The sequence below is a fragment of the Manacus candei genome, unplaced genomic scaffold (assembly GCF_025592945.1).
Source record: "Manacus candei isolate 608988 ecotype Guabito, Panama unplaced genomic scaffold, ASM2559294v1 h1tg000028l, whole genome shotgun sequence".
Lineage (NCBI taxonomy): Eukaryota > Metazoa > Chordata > Aves > Passeriformes > Pipridae > Manacus > Manacus candei.
Genome location: NW_026138076.1, coordinates 13,248,892 through 13,271,573, shown reverse-complemented (window position 1 = coordinate 13,271,573; position 22,682 = coordinate 13,248,892). Strand labels below are relative to the sequence as shown.

Genomic DNA, 22,682 nt, shown 5'->3' with positions numbered 1-22,682 from the left:
GTTGTAGTTCAACTTAGGAGTTGTGCCAGCTTCCTAAATTTCACAGGGAAATGCATTATTCTTATAAATGGAAGTGCTAAAAAGGAATTAATAAACAGACTCCTCCAGAAGATAAGGGATTCTTAATTTGGTCAGATTAAAAAAAAAAAGATATAAAACCAATTTTTCCCCTAAAAAATGGTACAAGGACCTTTTTCAGGTATGACATTGTATAACTTGTTTAGTCATTTGGGTAACACTGTAATATTCTTGATACATTTTAACAGATAAACAAGAATCTGCCTCTTACACCTTCAAGGTTGGTCCTGCTGCATACCATGTTTAAGATTTTTTTTGTAGATACCTTGATTCCAGAGGCCAAAGATACTATAAGCACCTGGGGAGTGTTGTCCATGAAGCCTGTTAACATGAGACCTGCATAGAACCATTTCGTCTTTACTGCGGGTATTTATCAGTTACATTGATTTGGGTTCCTGCATGCTGAGGAAAAAGCGTTCAGCAAGCTTGTTTAACGTTTTCATTAGCTACACTGTTCAAGCTTCTGACTTTACTGAGAAGCTGCCATTTTTACATTAGCTCTTACATCTGTCACTGCTCAAAACAGTGCTGTATGCATTTGCTCAAGGGTCTGAATTAGCTGGAGCACCATGTCACCTCAGGCCTTCACAGAAGAAAGCGTCAGGAATTCCAGTCAAATGCATGCTGAGACAGACTGAAGTGTGTGAGCAAGGGACCAGTTCCTGGTTTGGTTCCTCATACGCTCAGAATAACCTGTTCGTCACATGCCTTATAAGTAAAATGCATCAAATTTTTCTTGTCATTCAATTCCACTACCGAGAAGTAGATTTGTATTGGAAGTTCTAGCTTACATGAATTTGGTGCTCGAGGCTAGGAAGAAAAAGCATTGCCAAAATATCCAAAAAATGTTGTTACCAGGTTCTTAACTCTTCCTCTGGCATGTCTCTTTCCTTGCATTAGTTACTAAACCAAATGGCTTATTTATCCAGGTGTAATTCTGTGTAAATGAAACATCTTTCCTTTTCTCCTAAGTAAATCAATACAATCAAGTTGAACTTATGAACATAAGAAGAAATTCTGCTGTATAATTGAACATTATTCTAATGTTACATTTGCTTTTTTTCTTCTGTAAATGATAATATATATGTATAAATGCAAGTTTTACCTTCAGCAACCATAATTCGCTACATAAGTTACTAAGCATAATGCTATACCTCTGTTGAGGAGTGAACTACTAAGTAAGCTACGTATTTTAAGGTTCTAAGAATGCAACAACATAAGGAAAATACAGCACACCTGACTGCTTACAGGTCTCTTGAGATACTGATCTAGGTGCTAGAGGATATTTAACTTTACCAGGAGTGAAATTTTTGTGCGTTTATGTCTTTACACATATATGAAATGAGCACACACACACATATTTATGTTTTTATAATGTTCAGAAATTTAATTTTTCTTGCAAAATAAACATCTGCTATTGGTTAATTTTGTATCAAGGGGGTTTTTTGCTTGTTTTTTGTTGTTCTTTTAAACATGTACAGTACTCTCATTATTAAAATTGCACGCACCACACAGCAGGCTGACCTTATGCAAGAGTCTGAGGGAAAAGCCCATATATAAAGGAAAGCCCAAGAGCACCCATTCCTAAATACAACATGCCCTATGCGTGTTCAGGCTTAAACTTCAATGCTTCATAGTAGTTTCATTAACTCACAACTAACTACTGCTGGGCATAGTGAACTCTGTTGTGGCCTGTCAAGCTAGTGAATATGGAATGCATTGACATATAAAAAGAAACATGGAGAGAGAAGCTTCATTTAAACATTCATAAAGAAAATTAATGGCTATAATGTCAAATAACATACAGTTCAGTCCAGGTCCAGAAGTATTTCCTATCAATTTAGTTCAACTTTAGTAGCTACTGTTGTTTCTCCTTGTAGGTTCTGAGCTATACAGATGTAGTTTCCAGCATCTTTGGCTTCAAAATTCTCAACAAGAAGAACACTCTTTGAGATTCTTGTAGTATGTCCAGCTCCTCTGTTTATCAGTCTCCAGAAGTTTTGGATAATCACAGGCCTCTCAGACTGTTTAAAAGAGAAAAAAAGAAAAAAAAAACAACCCACCCACACAAAACATGTGGTTCTCCAAAGTGTATTTAGCAACAGCACCTGATGCAAGAGGTTGGATAGTAGAAGCCTATATCTAAGTCAGCCCTAAGTGAGGAAACTGAAGGTCTGGCAGTTGCAGCAACATTCCTGCATTAAATACTGATGTACCAATAAGTTATGCCAAATAAAGGTAATACAATGGCTCTTCCACTCTAAGCACAAGTACTGTTTATCTTTAGATCAGTGATGGGCTGACAAAGCTCTGCCTGGAGCCTCTGAGTGAGCTCAGTTTTAGGCCATTTACTAAGGCTACATTTGGGTACCTGATCAGGTAGCTTGGGGGACGTGTCAGGATGGATGTGTGAGCTCATTTTCAGACTTTCAATGTCTCAAAAAGAAGGCAGCAGTGGCATAAGTTAATTGCCAGGCACATGTTGGAAACTAATTCCTCCTCTAGTTTTAGAAACCCTGTATTAGATATCATACAATAAAAATAGTAACATTCCCAAATACTTCTAAATTAATCCTTATGTTCTGGTTTCCAAATGTGTATATAACTTCAAAGCCAAAACACAAAAATCAGTGTTTGGATAGAAAGATGCTTTTTTACTTTTTTGTTTTAACAGGCTTTTTCTTTACCCTCCCTTTTATAAGACAATTCTCTGATGGACTGTTTATGAGGTCACACTCCGTGGCACCTCAGAAGGTCACAAAGGACTGGATAAGAGAAACTGGCCCAAAGATAGACTATAGCAGTCTCTTTCCTTCCAAAATCCATCAGCTGCTCGTCAACAGCTTTAAGTACACTGGCTTCTGCTATATCAGTAACTGGGATAAAACTAAGAGAGAGGTTTCTGCTTGGAAACCATCTCCTCTTGCTTCGTAAAATAGATGGATTAACCATTTACCAATATGAATGCTACAAGGCTCAAGCTAATAGTAGCAAAAAGGTAAGTTATTCATGTATCTAGAGCCAAAGCTACAATCTCACACTTGCAAAATGACCATACAAAGGCAGCTGCCAGTCTTTTTGAGGCTTAGGGATGAGTCACAGTGGAGTCAGGCAATGCCTAGACGTGCCAGCTTTAAAAAAAAAAAAATCTTGGTAGCTCTAAATCTCATATAGAAATTCTTAACCCTTTAAAAGTAATCAAGCCACTTAGCAGAGCACTGCTTCCAGTTCCCAGCCTGAAAATCAAGTGCTACCTACAATCCCATACTACTGCACACTTAATTCAAGCCTAAATTAGTTCTTCTAAATATGCTAAGTAGAACTTCCTTGACCCTACTGAAAGTGAAGGTAAAGGCCATGTAAAGTGGATGCTGTTTGCCTGGTTGGGCTCCTGATATCCCAGTTTTTCTCATACTAATTGCCTTCTGCTTTGAAGCCTGTTTCATGGAATCAGATTAAGGAGTGGATCTGTATGCATTTACAGCAGGTGAATGAGCAAATGCAGTTGTCAGAGGGTGGAAAAACTAAGGGAAAAATAAGAACAAAAAATAACTGAGTGGGGGAAAAAAGAGAGGGAGAGGTTAGTGAATACGGAGATGAAATGATGGTCTCCCTAATGCAATGTACCTGGGAACAAGCATGGATTAAAGTGCTGCTTCTGCTCAGGAATCAAGCAGTAGGTGACAGCCCAGCTGCTGAGTGGGGTAGTGGTGGTGAACAAAACTATCACTGAACTTCCTGCGCTGAAAGCAGCAGCATGAATGAAAAATCATCCAGTTAATCTTAGAACCTTGTCAGTCCTTTTTCTTGCATAAAAGAAGGTCTATTTGGCCAGCATCACTGATGATCCTCTATCTTCTCCCTCCACCACCACCTTTTTTCTTTGCAGAATGTGAATACTTTCTCTCCAAACAAGCAAGTGCTTCTACTCTGACATTACTTGATCACTTTGCTGGGGCAGACATCCAACACAACTCTTCCTCCCCGTCCCCAGGCACAGCTGGAGCTGAGACTGTTTACTCCAGTGGATAATAAGCACATCAGCCCTTTCCAGGGCAGATACAGGCCAAAGTCTCTCTCTCACCCCAGTAGGTAGGTGCAGTGAGAGGGTGTAGTCCTCTGCCAATAGTGCATGTGCCCTGCAGTGCAGCTGCAGTATCCACAGCAAACAAGGGAGTTCATTTGCATGTGTTTAGCTGTTTATATTCCATCAGCGCTACAGAGGCACAAAGGTGTAGTGCACATGCCAGTGTGCATCAGGAGCTGTAAGACCACTGGAAGCACCTGGGCCAAGAACAGCCAGCAACCACACTTGGGGCAGCAATCAGGCTGTAAAAGATGCAGAAGTAGCAAGGGGTGGACACTAAGGAGATACGGAGTTTTGGAAGGCCAGGCTGAGTCTAGGATTCTAATTCTTTCAATTGTTCTTCGTAATTACAGTTAGTTACAAAAGACAAAAATGATGGGATTTGTATAGACAGTTACTACAGTTCATTAAACAGATATCAAGGGAAGCTGGATACAAAAAACCAAAAAAGACCCCACAAGACAAAAAAATGGAAAACCATATCAATCAACAAAGATAATGTGACCAAGCACAGGCACTTCTTCTCTTCCCCACCCAACAGAGTCAATCGTTATACAACTGTCAGAGTTAAAGCACCACCTTGAAGGATAAAGAACACTGCCATTTGTTGATGCATCCCCCTCAAAGAAATGCATTGGGCCTTTAACCAAAGACATCGGGCCTTTAACTAAAAAAACACCATTGCTCTGCAGCTCCCCAAACTTTGAAGCACTTCTGTTTTCCTTAACATTTTGCTTTTTACTTCAGACAGCTGCAAGTTTCTCTGCTCATTTTGACATCTGCTCCTTTCCTTCCTAAATTCAAATGGACACCAGAAACAGGAATTCTGCCAAACTCTTCCAATGCTCTATCCAGTATTTACTCTTTAGATCACCTACAGCTTGGACAGGGCAGGAAGGAGAAGTTGATAATTGCTCACAAACATCATGGGGTCGGGGGAGAAAGATGGGTGGAGGGGGAGCAGGGAAAGTAAAAGAACAAATTAACATCTAAGCAAGGACCTGGTTCTACATGCCCAGTGCCCTCACCAGCAGTTCAAATCCCTTTCGTGCTCACTTGCTCTCTGGTTTTCCCCCTGCAGAGGCACACACCTTACCATGACAGTAGAGCACTACAGCCTCTATCTTAATGGCTATTGCAAACTTCTGGAGTCTTAGATTTGAATTTCCTCAAGCCTAGTAAACACTGAACTCCAATCAGTCACTTAAACCATTGTCTTTGCTGTTAAAATACTTACTTCTATGCTGCATCGAGAGACAAAGTACCTTATTATCAAGCTCTGCATTGTCCTCTAACAACCCAGAACCAAGAGGGCTGGCAAATGGAACACAATGCCAACCCTTCGGTCATAGAGGATCCCTTTCCCATGGCGAAGGGTTCCATCTTCCAGCAGTTCTTTCTTTGCTCCTAGCCTGTTTAGGATAAACAGCAGGAGGGATGAGGCCAATTAAGAATCAAGCCCCTACTGGCTGGGGTGGTTAGAGGGAGAATAAAGTGGACCATCAGTGTTGCTAGTCAGATACATCTTATTGCAAGAAAAGAGACATCAGATTCACTCTGTGTTTCCAGTGGATTCTTTCAGATGAGGCTGGGCAGAAGCAGATTCTGCTTCTGGATGCGGGCAACAATTAAGCTTAAAAATTCTGTGCTGGAATGATTCATGTGCCCCAGCCACAGAGAAGGAAGGGATATGAAATGCAGAGGCATCAATGAGGCTTTGTGGCTTGCCCTAGAACAGCCTCCTGACGCTAGCTGGCTTTGACCCTGTCTGAGGCTTTCTTTGGAAATGCTGCCAGAGGCCAAGTGTCTCTGGAATGGAAACCTGAGGGAGGAGTGAGCTTTGCTGAGCTCGATTTTTGCTAACATGCTCTCCAGCTTCATCCCGGTGCTGCTCCTAGATTAGCAGGGAAGTTCAAAAGGGATATGCTGCCTCCTCCTGCCAAGCACGCCTCAGCTTTTATGCAAGATGCAGACACCACAACCTGAAAGAATTTTTACTCCAAATCTAGATGCTGACTGCATGCAAAGTCTTGCCTTTATGAAGAACAGACCATTTCAAGCTGGGCATACATCTCTTACCTCTCGCCCTGGGTACTGCCACCTGAAGTTCACATCTACATCTGGCTCCCCAAGGACTGTGCAGATCACCTGAACACTGTCACCGAGTTCAGCTCTATTGGATGACACCGCAAGTGTGGCTGAGGGTGGGCCCTTGGGAACTGAGAGAAAGACAGTGCTTGGAAAAAGAAAACTGGCTTCTAAAGTTAAATACACTGGCAAAACTGAGAGTCAATTTTTGACTCTGCTTAATGCAACAGGTAAGTGTTTTATACCTGCAACTACACTGGGAAATTGCTGGATTTAAACCTACAATGTTTTATCACATATACTTTTGTTCAAGATGTTAAAAATCTGATACCATTACTTATTTTACTTTTTTTTTATTGTTTTCTTAGCCATGTCAGCAAAAGAGTTAGTTTAAGCATATAGAAAACTGCACTTTACCTTCCACATACAGTAGGTGATATTTGATGGAAATCTGAGGTGCTCCCTGTGACTCTGCTTTGCAGTAGACAATGCCCTTATGATCAGAAGTAGGGTGCTGGTAGACAAAACCCTTTTTTGCATCATAAATAAGATCAGTTCCATCTGTTTCAATTTCTTCTGCTGGAAATTCCCTGTGTAGAGTTACTTTTGCTGAAGGAGTAGTAACACGGCATGGGATGACTGCAGGTTTATCTGGGTTCAAGTAGACAATCTCAAAATAACTGGGAGTAGGTACAAAAAGTTCCTCTTTGTCTGTGCAGAAGAGTTGATATAGTTAAAAAAATATTTACCTCTTGGTTTAACAGAAAGAAAACAAAGTACATGCAACAAGAGAAAATAGCTATGAGCAACATTTAAAGCAAATCTTTTTGGTTTAATTTTTAATATGCACCCACAAAAGGAAAAATCACAGCTTGCATTAAAAACATTAAACCAAAAAGAAAAACAAAGTATCCTTTATTATATCTTCAGACTTTTTTAATCTTAAGAAAAGCTTTGGAATTCCTTTTAATAAATTTGCAAATACTTATCTGGATCCCATCACCCCTGGCAAGATAAGGACTACTAGGAAAAGATACTCTTTGGAGCTACAGACTTTTTATATGTATGCTTTTAGGCAAACTGTTTGATTTATTGCTCTAAGTAGATGAAATATTCAGTGCTTTTAGAATGACAGTTAAGGAGTATTTCCATAATTTGCATGCTTCTTAGAAATATAAAGATGACATTTCTTTCTAGCATGAGCATTTATATAATAACTTGACTGAAAAGTTTATTCCAAAATTTCTAAAGGAATGTATCCCAAAAACATTAAGCAGTTCTGATAATTCTGCACAGTCTCATGGTCTAATTTAGCTCCAAAATGTATGGCAAACAATCCTATCTTAACATTTTGTACTAAAATGTTTTCTAGCCAACAATACTTTGGTTCTACTTGGGATTGAAAGTTGTTTTACATCCCAAATGATTTCCATAAGAAGGTCAAATTCACAATTTGATTTCAGCTCTGTTGTATCAAGTAGCAGTAAACTGTGCACAAGCTCTGTGGGACAACACACGTACTTAAAGAGTGTTTTGTCTCTCAATGTGCTATACAGACTCCTGGGAGAAGTTGTGGCCTTACCAAGGTCAGTGAGATCAAGACTTTTAAGCCAGTGCAGGTAACTGGAAAAAAGTGGTGGGGCAGGAGCCATCTGAATGCCATGACAAAATGAATCTTCTGCACAGATTTATTTTCTTTATTGAGACCCATTTTCAAAAGTTAAACATTTTTATATTCATTTGATAGAAGCTCCTCTGAAAGTCTGTTAACTATTTTCAAAGGTGTTTGCTTTGCTTGCATTATGCATTACTTTGGGTATATGTCTTGCATAATCCACAGGGAAAATGGACCCAATAAATCATACTAAGCAAGTATATTCTTGCTGTCTTCCTTAACATCCACTAAAAAAAGATGAAAATAGCGGAAGTAAAATCTTGACAGTGAAATCGCTGATGTAGCTTTATTTCTGTCTTACTAGCAAATATACTTTCACTAATAATCCCCCAGGAGTTAATTACCTGTGAAAAAGATGTACGTTGAGCCTGTTTTAGTCTCATCCTTCCTACATTTGTTACCATTGCACAGCTGAAGCCAGCAGCTGTATTCACCTGTGTCTGCTGCAGTGGAGTTTGCAAGGATCAGCTGACCATACCTTTCAAGCTGCTTTATACTGCAGAGAAATAAAAACAAAAGGCACAGACAAGCACAGATGTATCTCCTTATACATTTCTGTCAGCTCAGTTCTACTTTTGATTTTATATTCCTACTCTGCAACTGACCTACCTTTCAAAGCTCTGTTGCAGCTTCCCCTTTTGCTCCAGCCAAGACCTGTTTTTTCACGATTTTAACTACACACGAGAGCTCGCAAGTGTTTTTGTCTTGTAAGTTAACTTTTGGATTCTTTTCAGTCCCCATTTTTTAAATGGGCTGTGACTGTATGTTTTGTGTCTGTTTGTCCACATATAGCCCTTTTTTTCATGCTAAAAGTCAACCTGCATGCATCTCAGTGCTTTTTTAATACCATTAACGGTAGCACTGCTTCAATACATCTAACAAAGATAATTCATGAGAAATAAACAGCCAGTACTTTAATAAGAGTTTGTTTAATGATTTATGCCTGCTTTCAGGCTGAATGCTTTACCAATCTTTAACATACTGCTCCAAGTTTCCACTTACAAACATCATCATTTAAGAGCTTCTATCTCAGCATGGATTTGTACTGCAAGTAAGTAATTTTGCACTACCTGCTCCTCTTCCCTAAGCCACCTCACTGGCATCCTCTCACTGGAGTTTCATCATCACCCCTCAGCTATTTCAGAGCACAACCCTGAGAAGTGCTGGATGGGTTCTGGCAGTGCCATCATGTAACTACACAAAATTCAGTCTGTCTGATTATTTCAGACTTCATTTGCTTTTTTCTCTTTCTCTTGAATTTTCCAGGTATATCTCTCAATAGACTGGCATTTTTAAGTGTACAACTATTTATAAATATGTAGTAGATATATATGTAGATACTGCCAATGTTTCTGAGGGTTAAAGGTCCTATCTGTGAAATACAGCAGCTACAGCCTCATCTTGTTCTTTTTTTATATTTCAAGGTTTGCTTTCCTGGCTCTTTCTTGCAGATAGATGGTGTTATAGTTGGCAGTCTGCTGTGTTGACTTTTGATGGATAGCAAAAGCAATGTCCCAACAGAACCAGTTCTCAGGAAACCCTGTCAGCATAGCCATGTGGCAGTACTGATGCATTCCACTGCTGCTCTGACCCTTAAAAAACATTCTCTTCAGTCACCTAGTCACCTGCCTTTCATGGTAGTACATCCAGAACATGAAAGATTCCCTATTTCCTTTGCAAGACATCAAGTCACAAGGTCATTTCTTTTCTAAGCAAGTCAGGAGCGATTTTTCCAATTTTAGGCATTTCATAACTTCTTTTTATTGTTTCAAATTGGATTTAGACAAATACACAGCTTGCATGAAATCTGAACAGCTCTCATATTCATTCAACTGTGGATTCTGTTAATATTTATTATCCTCTTATTTCTTCTTATTAATGTGACAGTTATTCTGTAAGACAGAATCATTTCTTTTTGGGATAAGCATGCTTTGAAGAAATTCTTATCCTCTAAAACCCCTCATCACTGAGTAACAGCAGCACTGTAGACTTGCCTGACTGTACTGTATTCTCTAAATGCTCTGTTTTGGTTAACTCTCCACTGCAGGCAGAATAACTGCTTAAACAGGGAGGCTACCACTTCCAGCTACATGTGCTTCCTGAAATTTCTGACTCCCCAGGTGTTCTGCTAGCAGTTTTCACAACTATCAGCAATCATAGGCAATGGTTCATGTAACCCAACATTCAGCCTCCAGTCAGGCCAGAAGCTTAGAAATTAAAAGCAGACTAAATACACATCCCAAACAGAGCTGAGAATTATCTTTTCCATTAAAGGCTTCAGAGCCTATTACTACACAGATCCACCACAGGGCATTTTTGAAGCCTGTCTAAAGAACCAGACAAATCATGTTTCCTACAGGGTCTTGTGCTTGTCCTACACAGCCTTGCCTGATTTCACTGCTTGGAATCATGTAATTATGTAATCATGTAATTATGGTGCAGTAGCATTTTCATTTTTAATACATACACTACTTACATTATAAATTATCTGGAGTTTATGGATAAGTTTTGAGAGATTCCTATTTCTGCAAGAGGTCCTGCTGTATATCATACCCAACAGGAAGAAGAGAGAAATCCAAAACATGTCGTAGTCTGCATTATTATTATTTAGTTTCACAGTTCACATTTCATAGGCTATATGACTACATCAGCATAAAATGTTTTGCAAGTGTGGAGTATTAATGTCAACATTACAGAGAAACCTTTATGCCAGAACATTTTTGCCTCCTTTTGTTAATGCAGACCCTGAACTATAGCTCAAAATCCCAACAGACAGAAAAATAAGGTCAGAGTTAATTAATTATTGTACACTGTGTTCTACTTAGGTGAAAACGAGCTATCCAGTACTCAATGGAAATAGCCTAGCAAGGTAGTCATCCACAAACATGCACTAACGAAACCTGGCAACTGAGAGTGGGAGTGTTGAAACTTGTGACACGACCATATTAAGCAGACAAAACAGGCCATATAAAGTAAATTACAAATGGTAAATCCTGCAGCCGACCAATATTTCCAGAATAACTTTTATTTCATTAGTATTTTAGATGCAAGGAAATGTGACTCAAAAGCCAAAACTTTGCTGTGCTGTAGATATCACAAAGTAAAAATGTTGTATATACAAACATTCCAATATTTTTTAAAGAAAGTAGAAAACTAGTCCAAAATCTTATTCCATAAATTCATTTTATTAAGCTTTAGTTATCTGAAGCTCAGAAGATCTTTGCCAGAAAACTATGCCACGTTTAGAAGCTAAAAAAAAGATATAAAAAGACAGTATACACAGCATCACTCAAACAACATCTAACAAACTCCTCTAAAGCAGCTACATTCATACTGACAAAAGAGAGCTTATCTCAAACACACGCTCACTAGGAGAAGAACATAACATCTTACTGTTTTACACAAAAACCCCAACCCTAGCTTTCAGACTTCAAAGCACAAGCAGCAAAATGAAATTCAGTTATACACACGAGCACAGCCGACATCCCACTAGGCCATTCACTGAAAGCAGTGTAACTTTGCCCTCTACAACATTCAGTTTCCTCAGTATTTTTGAGAGCTCTCTTGTCCAGACACACTCTGATTACACAAATGTACATGTGATGTATGTCCAGCTCTTTGCCCCGGCTTCCCCTATTAGAGCAGTTCCATTTCGTGGGACTTTACTTACCAGATTAAGTTCTCTGATAAATACAGCTGGTCTTCACCAAGTGAGAGACCCATGCTCCAGGTCAGGCAGAGCAGAGATTATGTATAGTTAGACTGCCTTTTTGCTATAAAGCATAGGAAAAGGAAAATGTGCTTGCCCTTATTTTTTCTTTCATCACTTTCATGCATTGTAGATCCAGTTTCTGGGTGAGCCTACAGTCATTAATTTATTATGTACAGTCTTACAAAACAGCATTCCAGCCCTTCCATTCTGGAGGTGTATCAGCTACCTTTGACCATTAACACCACCAATATTTTTGTCCAGTTCAGCCAGTACACAAGATTTTCAGACAAAAAGTGTATTGATGCTATATAAAGCAAGAGAGCATTACAGATAATGTAAGGTGGTTGTGAAGCAAGTTAGTGTGTATCCTTAACCTAAGCACCATGTTTGCACGATTCTAGCTTTCTCCCCAGAGTTGTATTGCGTGCTACAGTCTCTAAAGCTAAGTAAATCATTTCAGTGTGCACTGTTATTTACTCCAATAAGAATAGTGGAAAGGCAGAATTTCTACTCTATCTCAACAAGAAACAGCCAAAGAGCCCTCCTCCTCCTTTCACTCCGCATCTTTCCCTCCCTTGGATATGGTAATTTTAGCACCTGTTAACAGCTCCAGACCTATTAAAAACTGAGTACAGCAAGCAAAAATATTTTACTTACCAGGTTGTAAAATATAGCTACAAAGACAAATTCAAAGAAAGCATAGCCACTAATATTACAGAAATGGCTTCTTTCATTATAATCTTCCTTCTTAGAAAAGGTATATTGCCTTCCAGGTTGCTGTATTCTCCTTACTATATGGGTGAGTTAAAAATGTGGTAAGCATGGGATGGAGGCAAAACATTTGGCTTTTATCTCTACTTATTTCTGCAACTACCTATAGGAAATATATTACATGGATGGTAAATTTAACTAGTTGCAAACCAAAATGCCAGATCAGCTGAATTTGTACATCTGTCCTACTATTTAAAGAAAAAACAGGAACTGGGTGCCTGAGTATCTGTTGCTATAGGGATGTACAAATGAATGAAAGAATTGTAGTCATTAGTCCCCAGCAATTGCATGGATCTCATCACCATTGTCACTCTTCCTCATTTTTCATCTGACATGCCAAGCTGCTCTTTCTTCATTTTCCATTACCTCCTCATAACCCTATCACTTTGCCTTGCTGCTGCCATCAATTCTGGTTTGCACCGGTGCCCCATCTCCAACAAGATCTGCATGGTAATCCAAGGTAAAAAAGCCCAGCCCAGTTAATTAGCTTGGGCTTCACCCCACACCTCACTCACTAACTGGTAACGAAGGGATTACCTTATACTTGGTATTTAAGTACTCAAAAAATGTTAGAAGATACTGGACATATACCTATCTAGATGATTAACCAATTTTTGCTGTAGGTTATTTGATAATTATTTTTCTGATTTCCCCCCTTTTTCCTACATTCATAATTTTGTTTTAAAATAATGGAGGTAATATATAAATAACATTTTAAAATTTACCAATTGCAGTTGGTGGTTGGTGCATGGTGTTGCATATGCCATGAGGAAGATCTAAACTCCCTTTCAAAGATGATAGTAATTGCTAAGCTTTTCTGCTGCCAGCTAACTTAAAAACACTGCCAACTGAGCTAAGTAAATAACAGGTACCCCTATGGTATTTCCAGTTAAATCAATGCTTTCTAAAACCACAGAACATAAATTTCAAATTTCACATTCTATAAAGCAGACTTTGTTTCATATGCATCTATGAGCACCACAGCAAAGAACTTGAGATAATTACCAAAGTCCTGATAAAATTGTGATGGCAAATATAACTGCTTATGTGGTCAGTGTCTCCATAAATTATTACTATTCTGTGACTCTTAAATCTGCTATTAATCCATGTTTTCAATTTCTCTAGTTAATTTTAGGATCTTCCACTTGCATTCAAAATTGTTGATTCAGTCTAACACAGCCTTACTGCTTCAACAACTTGAAATTCAAAATAATTTTTAAAGCAGTGATCATCATTTTTCAATACAGATCCTTAAATATATGCCTTAAATAACCCTAAAAGAAAAGAAATACTTAACCAAGTCATATCCATCCAGCCAAAATATTTTATAGCATTTATTTTGTGTGACATTATTAACTTTTGTTGTATGGCTAAAATCTTACTGTAAACCTGAGTGAGAGCAGAAAGATAAATTGCTGAGGCAACAGAATCGCAAACTATTTCAAATTGAAAAACAGAAAATTGCACAATCAGGAAATATGTATCTTTGTTTTTCCCTAAGTTATCTTAAATTCTTGCACTTTCTTCCATGTGCATCAATTGAAAAACTTAATTTTGCAGGAGAGGAACAGACAGTCAAATAAATAATGAAGAAGCATTCAGATTCCTCTCCAAATAATCTGAATACGTGCCCTGCCTTCTTCAATGCCAGATGCTGATACCCAGATAACATGACCTGGAGGTCTACAGAACCAAACCATGCCACCAACTCATTTTCAAGTGCACAAAACATAAGATACACTTGGGAACAACAACCACCAAGTGCACACACGCTCCCTGTTGATTTGCACATACAGCTCTGGCTTGCTGGGAGGCCAGGTCTGTACTGCGGCTGATAAACGCCACCTACTGAAATAAATCCAGATAGAACAGCATTTCTTGCCAAAGAATAAGCAGTAGTAGTTTAAATTGGCCACAAGATCCTTTGAGAGGTATTGCTGTGATAACCTCGCAGCAAGAAGAGGCTTGCTGCTGTGATAGAAGCCTTGCACTCAGCCAGGGTAGTTCTTGAGCTCTACAGCAAGGGACAAGCAAATAAATGCACAGAGAAGAACTGCTTCATGAATTTCAGGAGGATATCCCAGAGATCACAGCGTATAACTCTTCAGCACTCCACTTCAAAAAGAGAAGTGGAAAGGAGAAGAAAATATCTGAAAAATTAATTAACTGGGAATGATTTAAAGGTAGTATCACATCAGTAAATAAGAAATGCATCACTGAGATTTAGATAACCTGAGTTATTTACAGAGAACATACACGCTTGTACTTAATTAAGGAATAAAAGGACCATAGCAGCTGATACCTTTGCTCATAACTGTGTCTCTCACCGAATAATCCAAAAAAAGCTCCTTGCAGCTCTTTCTTAGGGTATCATTCACAGTGCTTCACTGTCTCCTCATGTAAACCTCCATAAAACAGCCAGTGAAAACAAACAGAACTCAAGGTAAAAAAATACCTGTGGAAGACATCCTTAAGCTCCTTATATGCTCCTCTTCTCTCAAATACAGAACAAAATTATTGCATTTAATCTACATTTAGCTATGTGTACTATCCTCAAAAACTGGGAAGGCACACAAATATATGGGGTTTTAGAAAAGATGTTTAGAGCAACAGGACACTCAGCTGGTGGGGCAGAGAAAGGAAGAGTCCTAAGTTCCTCTTCCTGTGGTAACAACTACTTATGTGGTTTTCATTATGATGTCACTAGATGAAATAAAAAGCTTTACTAAACTCAAGGTGACTATATTCAGCATTAAACTCTGCCACACCACAAACCCTGCAATTTCCTTTTCCACACAAAGGCAACTTTGACTGAAGAAGTAACGACTACCTCTCACTTTCTTCTTAGCATGGAGGCTGGTGTATTTTTTGCTAGTTAAGGGAGGGTGGGTTTGAGTCTCTTCAGGAAATTAATCTTAGTGTCTCAGGTGGTAGCCACACTAGCAACCATTACAGCCTACCAGGAGCAAGTCTCTGCAGAGCAACAGAGTAGGCTGGTAGTGAGCACCTGATATTCACACTCACACATTTTGAGAGTTTTACTTCAGATCAACCCTAACTTGGTTCCCTGCTGCCCCCCGTGTCCTGCTGAACACCATCTTTATTTTAGACTCATCTGAAGGAAATACAGTTAATGTGCTGCAAGACTACTCCACAGTGCAAATCACAGGGCAGTAATTAGTGACAACTAAAAGTTGTTCATCCTATTTCGTTGACATTAAAAACCATTAGATAGAACATCTTAATTGTAAAAATGTAAACAAACAAAACCTCCGATGGTCCTGAAACTTGTAGGGAAAAGAAAAGTTCTGGATATTTTTTTTTTTCCTCCAAAAAAAGAAAAATAGCTTACCTGAGTCTGGAGTCTTTAAAGGTGTCTAAATATGAAGGGTAGTTCCAAGTAACATTACTCCCCTTACATCGCAGTTCTATGCTTTGTCCTGCAGACAGGCTTAAAGTGGCAGCCAGTTTCTGGATACGACCTTTATCCATCACCTGTGTTAGTATGGACTGGGACTTCAAAGAGGAGTCAGCAGATTCTCTCTCCTTCATTTTGAGAGTTTTGGGTTTTACTTTTTTGTTAAAAACCTTGTTTTCCCCGTGTTCTTTTGGACGCTTACTCTTCGCAGGCTGTCCAATAACTTGTAAAATAAAGAAAAGAAGACAATGTTACCGATTAGAAAAAAGTTATATAGTCCTTTTGCAAAAAAAGATCTTCCTCATTATCACAGAGAATAACTGAAGTTTTTGTTCCTCCTAGAAAAGATTCATAAAACTCAGTAAGAGTTTATTTCCATAAGTTTTTGAAGTCTCTGCCATGACCCATTTTCCTGGGGAAAAAAAGAGCTTTCAACAACATGTGGAAAGTCTATACCTATAGTTACATAAACAGACAAATATGTAAGGTATGAAAACTTCACAAGTGGTAAGGGAAAGAAATACAGCATTTCTACCTCCATTTACTTCTGTCATTTCTACCCCATGGCACTGCCATGCTGTACAAAAGGCTACACAAGCTCTCTGTCTTTCATGTCACACACCCATCAATTCTGCATTGCCTTTTCACACACCATGCTACCATAGTGGACACATGAAGAAAAACTGGCAAGGATGGAACTTTGTGACAATTTATAAAATACTGTTAGTGATGCAGTTTTCTTCTTTTACAGTAAGTACTGTGAAATGCAAATGACACCAGAGTCACTTGAAGGTAGTATTTAAGTCATCACTTCTCCGTAACAGCCATTTATTTTGACAGTGCAGCTGAAAATAGAACTTAGATACAAACAGTAAGAGATTTCATTACCTCCAAGATACAACAGGGATGCCCAGCTGCCTTTAGAAACAAAGGAAACAAAGAAAATGTGAGGTGTCTCAAATTTAAAAATAAATAAATAATTCAATAAAAACCAAATTATCCCCACTTTAAGTGACATCAGAAAGCACAGCCCTTTGGTGAGATGAGCCTAAAACTCTGGTGTCCCCAGACACCAGAAACTTCACTAACTGCACCTGATAGCTAATTCTTGTTTTCCACATGGAAATGCTCAGGTATTTTATTGTACAAATCAATTAACAAGCTCCCTCTGGAATTAAAAACAGCCCTGCAGTATATACTCAGTTAGCACAAATTAAAAATGGTACTGGCTGCCAGTATGAGCAGCAGGACTTCCAAACGCCTGCCACTGTTGGCTCCCATGACATTCCTCAAACCCCAGTTGGACACCTTGCACTGCTTCAGCCTTCTAAATGCAGGCTGATATACAACATGTCTCTTTCAAATGGCACAGAGCCTTGCAAGCACAAATTTAAAGTCCAGGACATTCCTGCACTTCTTTCCTGCATTACATGAGAAAGGCTGCAGTGGGTCAGGCCAAAATTATTTGCACTGACACCACCTAGTGTCAGATGCCAACCAGGGAACAGGGCAACCATCTCTGCTCCTTCGATACTAGTCTCCCAAGCTTCCAAGAACCCTTTAGGTCAAGGGGTCTGTGAACCACAGTAGTCATCATTTTATTGTCCTTGGCTGTTATTATTATTTTGTACTTTTGTATTTTATTGTCCTTGGATGTTTTCCTTCATTGATTTGTCTGGTCAATTTTCAGAATCACGAACTAAACATAAATATTTGATGCCTCCTAGTTTTCGTATTAAATGAATAAATATCCATTGTTTCTCCAACAACATTCTCTGAGGCACTTGCACTTTTACAAAACTTGAGTGTTTTTGAAACATATCCTTTCCAGACTTATATGTCCTACTCTATTTAACTATTCCTTGTAAAGGATATGCATCTCACAACAGTTCAGCTACACCACGTTTGCATAACAGAAAGAACACAAAAGCAGACAGTACATCAGGTTCAAGACACAGTCAAACCACAGCTGTACATACTAATGGTGTCTTCCTTCCTGTATAAACAGCTCATTAATTTTCAAGATGAGCAATACTAGGAGCTGACTTTCTCTAGAATAATCAAGTGTAACTTCAGTTACACTGTCCTAAGTAGGAATTATTTGTTAGAAATACCTAAGTAGGAACCCATCAATGTGTATATGAAGTTAGAATCATTTGTGTTACTTAGCATCTATCAACACAAAATTTCAAGTACAATTTTCACTGCCCAGTCTTTCAAAACTGAGTATATCCTAAAATCGTGGCACTCAAACACTGTTTATGTTGTTGATTTTCTCTAAAGCTGATTCTTTTGGCATATTAATGAGACATCTCTAATGATTCTCACCATAGAGAAGGATTCTGTCTCAGAGTCTGCACTTACAGTGCTTGGTAGGATACTGCACTGAAAGTTTCTGCTATGCTTATCATGTCACCATTTTCCATTGAAACCTTCCTAAGCACCTCCATAGTGAACATTGGTGCACACAAATAATTAAGTTTTTAAGTTTTACTTTCTACAGGTGTTCTTTCTTATTCCCCATTTCTACCAGCCCTACAAATTCTGTGGCCACCTCTCTATACCCCACCCCAGTACCTCAGAAGAAGAAAAGGATTTATGGCTGGGTTTATCCCTTTTGTAAGCTGTTTCTCAAACTCTTTTTGTCTGCTTTATTCTGGGTTTTATATCTAACCCATATGTGAGTTCAGGAGCCTTCTTGTCTTATGTAATTCCCCCTTCCAAAATTAAATGAATCAGTCATTTCTTTGGCTTTTATTATTCCTGCAAGAATATTAAAACTACAGTCTGGCTGCTCTACAGTAACATCTGAATCCAATTACCTGAATACTACTCCGGATCAACTAAAAAACTGCTGCTTTTCTCAGGGCCTCTTCAAGTAGCAGCTCTAAGTCATCATCATTTGTGGCATCTAAACAATTGCACTGTGCATCACACCCCGACGTGTGTGATCCAAACTACATTAGGGAAAGTAATTCTTCCTTTTGCTTTTCTATCCAGTTCTTGCTGACCCTCTGATTTTCCTTAACAGAGGCATCATTACACATTGGGTGGTCAGTTATCAGGTTGTTTATTCTCCACAGGACTGGTATTTCAGTCCAGATGACTTTTACTGACAAAACCCACCAGGAATCAGACTTAACACTAAATATTTCTTCAATACTTCTCCTTTGGGTTGAGTTATTCCATCTTAGTGGAATTCCATGGCAGCATTGTGCCCTAGTACTAGAAGGTCCCACCAACAGGCCTGATAAGCCTTTTGGATGAGCATTCCCATTTCAAACTGGACATTCCAGTTCCTTGTTGAACTTTCCAGTTTTGTCTGTAGAAGAACACAAGCTCTGGTTCAGCCATCTTTTTTCTTTTTTTTTTTCCCCATCAAACCCTATTGATATAGGACTATTTGTTCAAACCACTCTTTGCCAACCTCAGTCCTGACACTATTTCAAAGGCACATGGATCTTGCAACCTCACCCCAAGGAAACGCTTCATCCCACACTGTGTGCTGTGCCACATCTGATACTCCGCCTTTAAGAAACTGCTAAAGACTCCCCTACAAAAGCTTTTCAATTTTAAGTGCCAGAAGCCTGGTTTTGATTTGTTTTGATGAAGTTTTTTCTCTCCACACAAGCTTCCTCTGTTCCGTGCTTCTGTAGTTACCAGTGAGTCTGAACACTTTCCTCCCATACCACACTCCCAGCTGCACAGTGAGATCCTTGTCTGTCTGACCTTGTATTTCCCTGCAAGAAATGCCCTGCAGGGGCGTTTCAGGAAACACCATCAGAGGAGTTTTTATCTTTCTACACAGAAAACCTAGTTCTCTGCTGCACCTCCCAGGAGGTGAGTTTCCAAGCAAACTGTGGCAAGGCTCCTCCATAACACTCCCTTATAAGCCTGGCCAGATATCTAGTGACACCACCACTTCTGCACCTCACAGTCCTGCCTTCTGTCATCACTCAATTAAGTATCTGTATGCCAGATAACTAAACTGCTACAGTATCACCTAAGATAGAGGGGACACACAATCAAATCCCTCCAAAAACGTAGAAACCACTTCCAAGATTCCTCTATTTCCTTGCCCAACCTGCAAGATTTTCCCAAGAAAGGGAACAAACTCAACTATCCCATTTATGCAAGTACATGAACATGCCATTTTGGGTTACTTTACCATTTCACTATATTGATGCACAGAGCCCTCACCATTTTAATCCAGCAACAACATTTCTTACTAAAAAAGATAATGAAATTAAGACTTAGAAAAATATTGAGAAAATGCCTCGTTTCTACCTCTGATCAGCTCCTGTCAGTTCTAAGAGGCACTGTATTAATTTCCTCTGCAACAGTGCATTCAGGGTCTCTACTAACTCATCACGCCAGAGTAGGAGACTAAGCACTGGTAACTCACAGAAATACACCATGAGGCACTTTTGCTCCTGGCTCACAGCATTGTCCCATTCTATCCTTTAATGTTTGTCTGCCCCTTGTTCTCACAAATGTTACACATAACAATTCCAAAATGGGTGTTAGTTATATAATCCTAAAGAGCATCCATTTTTCATTTGAGACATCACCTATATCCACACACACATTGCACTGGCCCCTGATCTTCAAGTGTCCACCTAGAGAACTTCAGAGGCAGAGAGTGAGCAAGGTCTCCCACAAGTACAAAGAGATTGTGTTCATTGTCCCCTAGACATACCTATTCCACAAGGCGGGTCCCGTGCTACGCTTTGGCACCATCAGAGATCAAAAAACCTCTCATTAAGACTGATGAATTCTTCCAAAATCAAGTGTAAAGTTACCATAAAGTCTAATTCCTAAACACCAAGACTAAGATAAGAGGGAAGAAAGTGTATTTGTGATCACAACTAATGTAACAGAACAGTTATTCTGAAGTTACAATGTCTAGATTAGTATTTCTACCTCTACCTTTAGACAAAAAAACTGTTATTATATGTGCTAGTTTACTTTCTGACCGAGTGAAGCACCCAGTCAAACCTCAGTATAAACTGAGGAAAACACAGACTTGGGAAATCTTTCACCCAGGTTCAAGTCCGTTCTTATTCTGCATTTTTACTGTCTTATTTCTCAAACAGAAAACACTTTTTTTGATGTGGTGGTGCACACCCCTAGACCAGATCTTTCAGCAGAAATTCACTCCCACAGCACTCTGGTCCAGAGTGCAATTCCTTAGCACGTAGTCATGAGAAAAACTGGGCTGGAAAGGGCTTTCTGCAGGTCCCCTCCCATCTCTGTTCAGCTGCTCTGAGCCTTGTCCAGTTGAGCTGCAACTTTCCCAAGTGCTGGAGACTCTACATCTCCCCTTTCAGTGCTAAACAGCTCCCAGGGTGGAGGATTTTTTATGTTCTTACAAGACTTTTTTCCCATATGACCTCCTGAACAACTTGTGGTAACTGCTTCTCTGTCTTTCCCCGCGCACCTAAGAGCCTGCCTCCCATTTCTCTACAAACCCTTCCACGGGCTACGGCAGCCCGTGATCCCAAGCCCTTCCGCGGTAGAAAACAATGGAATTTTTCTGCTATTGATTCTTCTGGATAAGTATTAAGAATTTTATTCACATTTTTCAAGAAAGAAACAGCATCTCTTTTGTCTAGTTAACGTCTACGTAAGTCAAGCGCTCGTTGTGAATGTCCCTTCCCAGTCAAGCACTTGCCTCTCCCCATCAAGACTTCATCACAACCTGAAACGGGATTATGAGAAAAGTTCTGTGCTCTCTACAAACGAACAACCGTGCACGAAACCTTTTGTGTTTGTTTTTCAAATCAGTGCTGGAGGGACGGCCAGCACCGTCCCTCGCCCAGGGCCGTCCCTCCCCGGCACGGGGACCGCACGGGACCGAAGCGCGATTTAAAGGCGGACCCGGAGGGAGCGGGCGGCGGGGACAGCCGGGGCTGCCGCGAACGCCTCTCTCCAAACCCACACTTTGGGCAGAAAGCCCGGGCGGAACGCTGTCCGCCACCGCCCCTGAGATGGCTCCCGGTCCTGTCCCGGGGACGGTCGGCGCGGGGGGACGACAGGAAAAAGGAGAGTCCGAGGCGACTGGCAAGGTGTGGGGACGCGGCGGGGCGGGGGCTCACCGTGTGGCAGCGCTTCCTGCAGCAGCAGCAGCAGCAGCACCGGCAGGCTGAGGAGCACCCAGACCCGCATGGCGGGAGCGGCCGGGGCGCTGCGCTGAGGGGCGGGCGCGGCCGCGGGGCCGGGCCCCGGGCGCCTCGGCGGGGAGGAGCCGGGAGGGGCCGGGAGGGGCCGGCGCTCCTGCGGGTCCCGCTGCTGGAAGGGCCGTCGGCGCTGTGCTGCCCGGGGGGCCGATGCCGCGAGCTCTCTTCGCTGAGAACCCCATGTTCTGAGCAGAGCTGCACCCTAGACACGCTCGACCTCGGGGGCACCTGTAGAGCGTCACTGCTCGCAGCGGCTCTGCACGCGTGGCTCTGCACAGCGGCAAAGCTCTCGGCTGCCTCCGGGCCCGTAGCTGGCTCGGCAGAGGGGAGCGGGGCAGCGAGGGCTGTGCAGGTGGTGCCACAGGTGACCCTGCAGGTGCACGTCGGGCACAGAACAGCGCTGGCCTAAGACAGCAAGAGTACGTTTTAAGTCAAACTATTGCACTCATACCAGCCACAGCAAAGAGACTCCCAGTAGCTCAGGAAAAGCTACCTCACAGTGGAAAACAGAGGAAGTATCTATGTTCCCATTTGGGGCTCCGTAGTCCGTGACAATTTTCATGGATGCCTGTGTGAAGCACACTGAGAAGGTGTAGGCATCTCTTCACTACTTAGGGATGAACGTGATAAGCTTGACATTTGCAGCGTGTATGTTTATGCTCACACTGGGCTGT

At 40.5% G+C, this 22,682-nt stretch overlaps 1 protein-coding gene across 1 annotated transcript; it reads right to left on the bottom strand.

The window, feature by feature from the left end:
• Positions 1–1,329: 1,329 nt before the first annotated feature.
• On the bottom strand, positions 1,330–22,065 carry PDGFRL (platelet derived growth factor receptor like). Its single transcript, XM_051790350.1, has 6 exons — positions 21,928–22,065; positions 15,764–16,052; positions 8,273–8,424; positions 6,671–6,964; positions 6,245–6,384; positions 1,330–2,102 (listed from the first exon to the last, which is right to left on the bottom strand). Exons 1-6 carry the CDS (start codon positions 21,995–21,997, stop codon positions 1,914–1,916), a joined length of 1,134 nt encoding a protein of 377 aa, XP_051646310.1. The 5' UTR covers positions 21,998–22,065; the 3' UTR covers positions 1,330–1,913.
• Between the last annotated feature and the right edge of the window lie 617 nt (positions 22,066–22,682).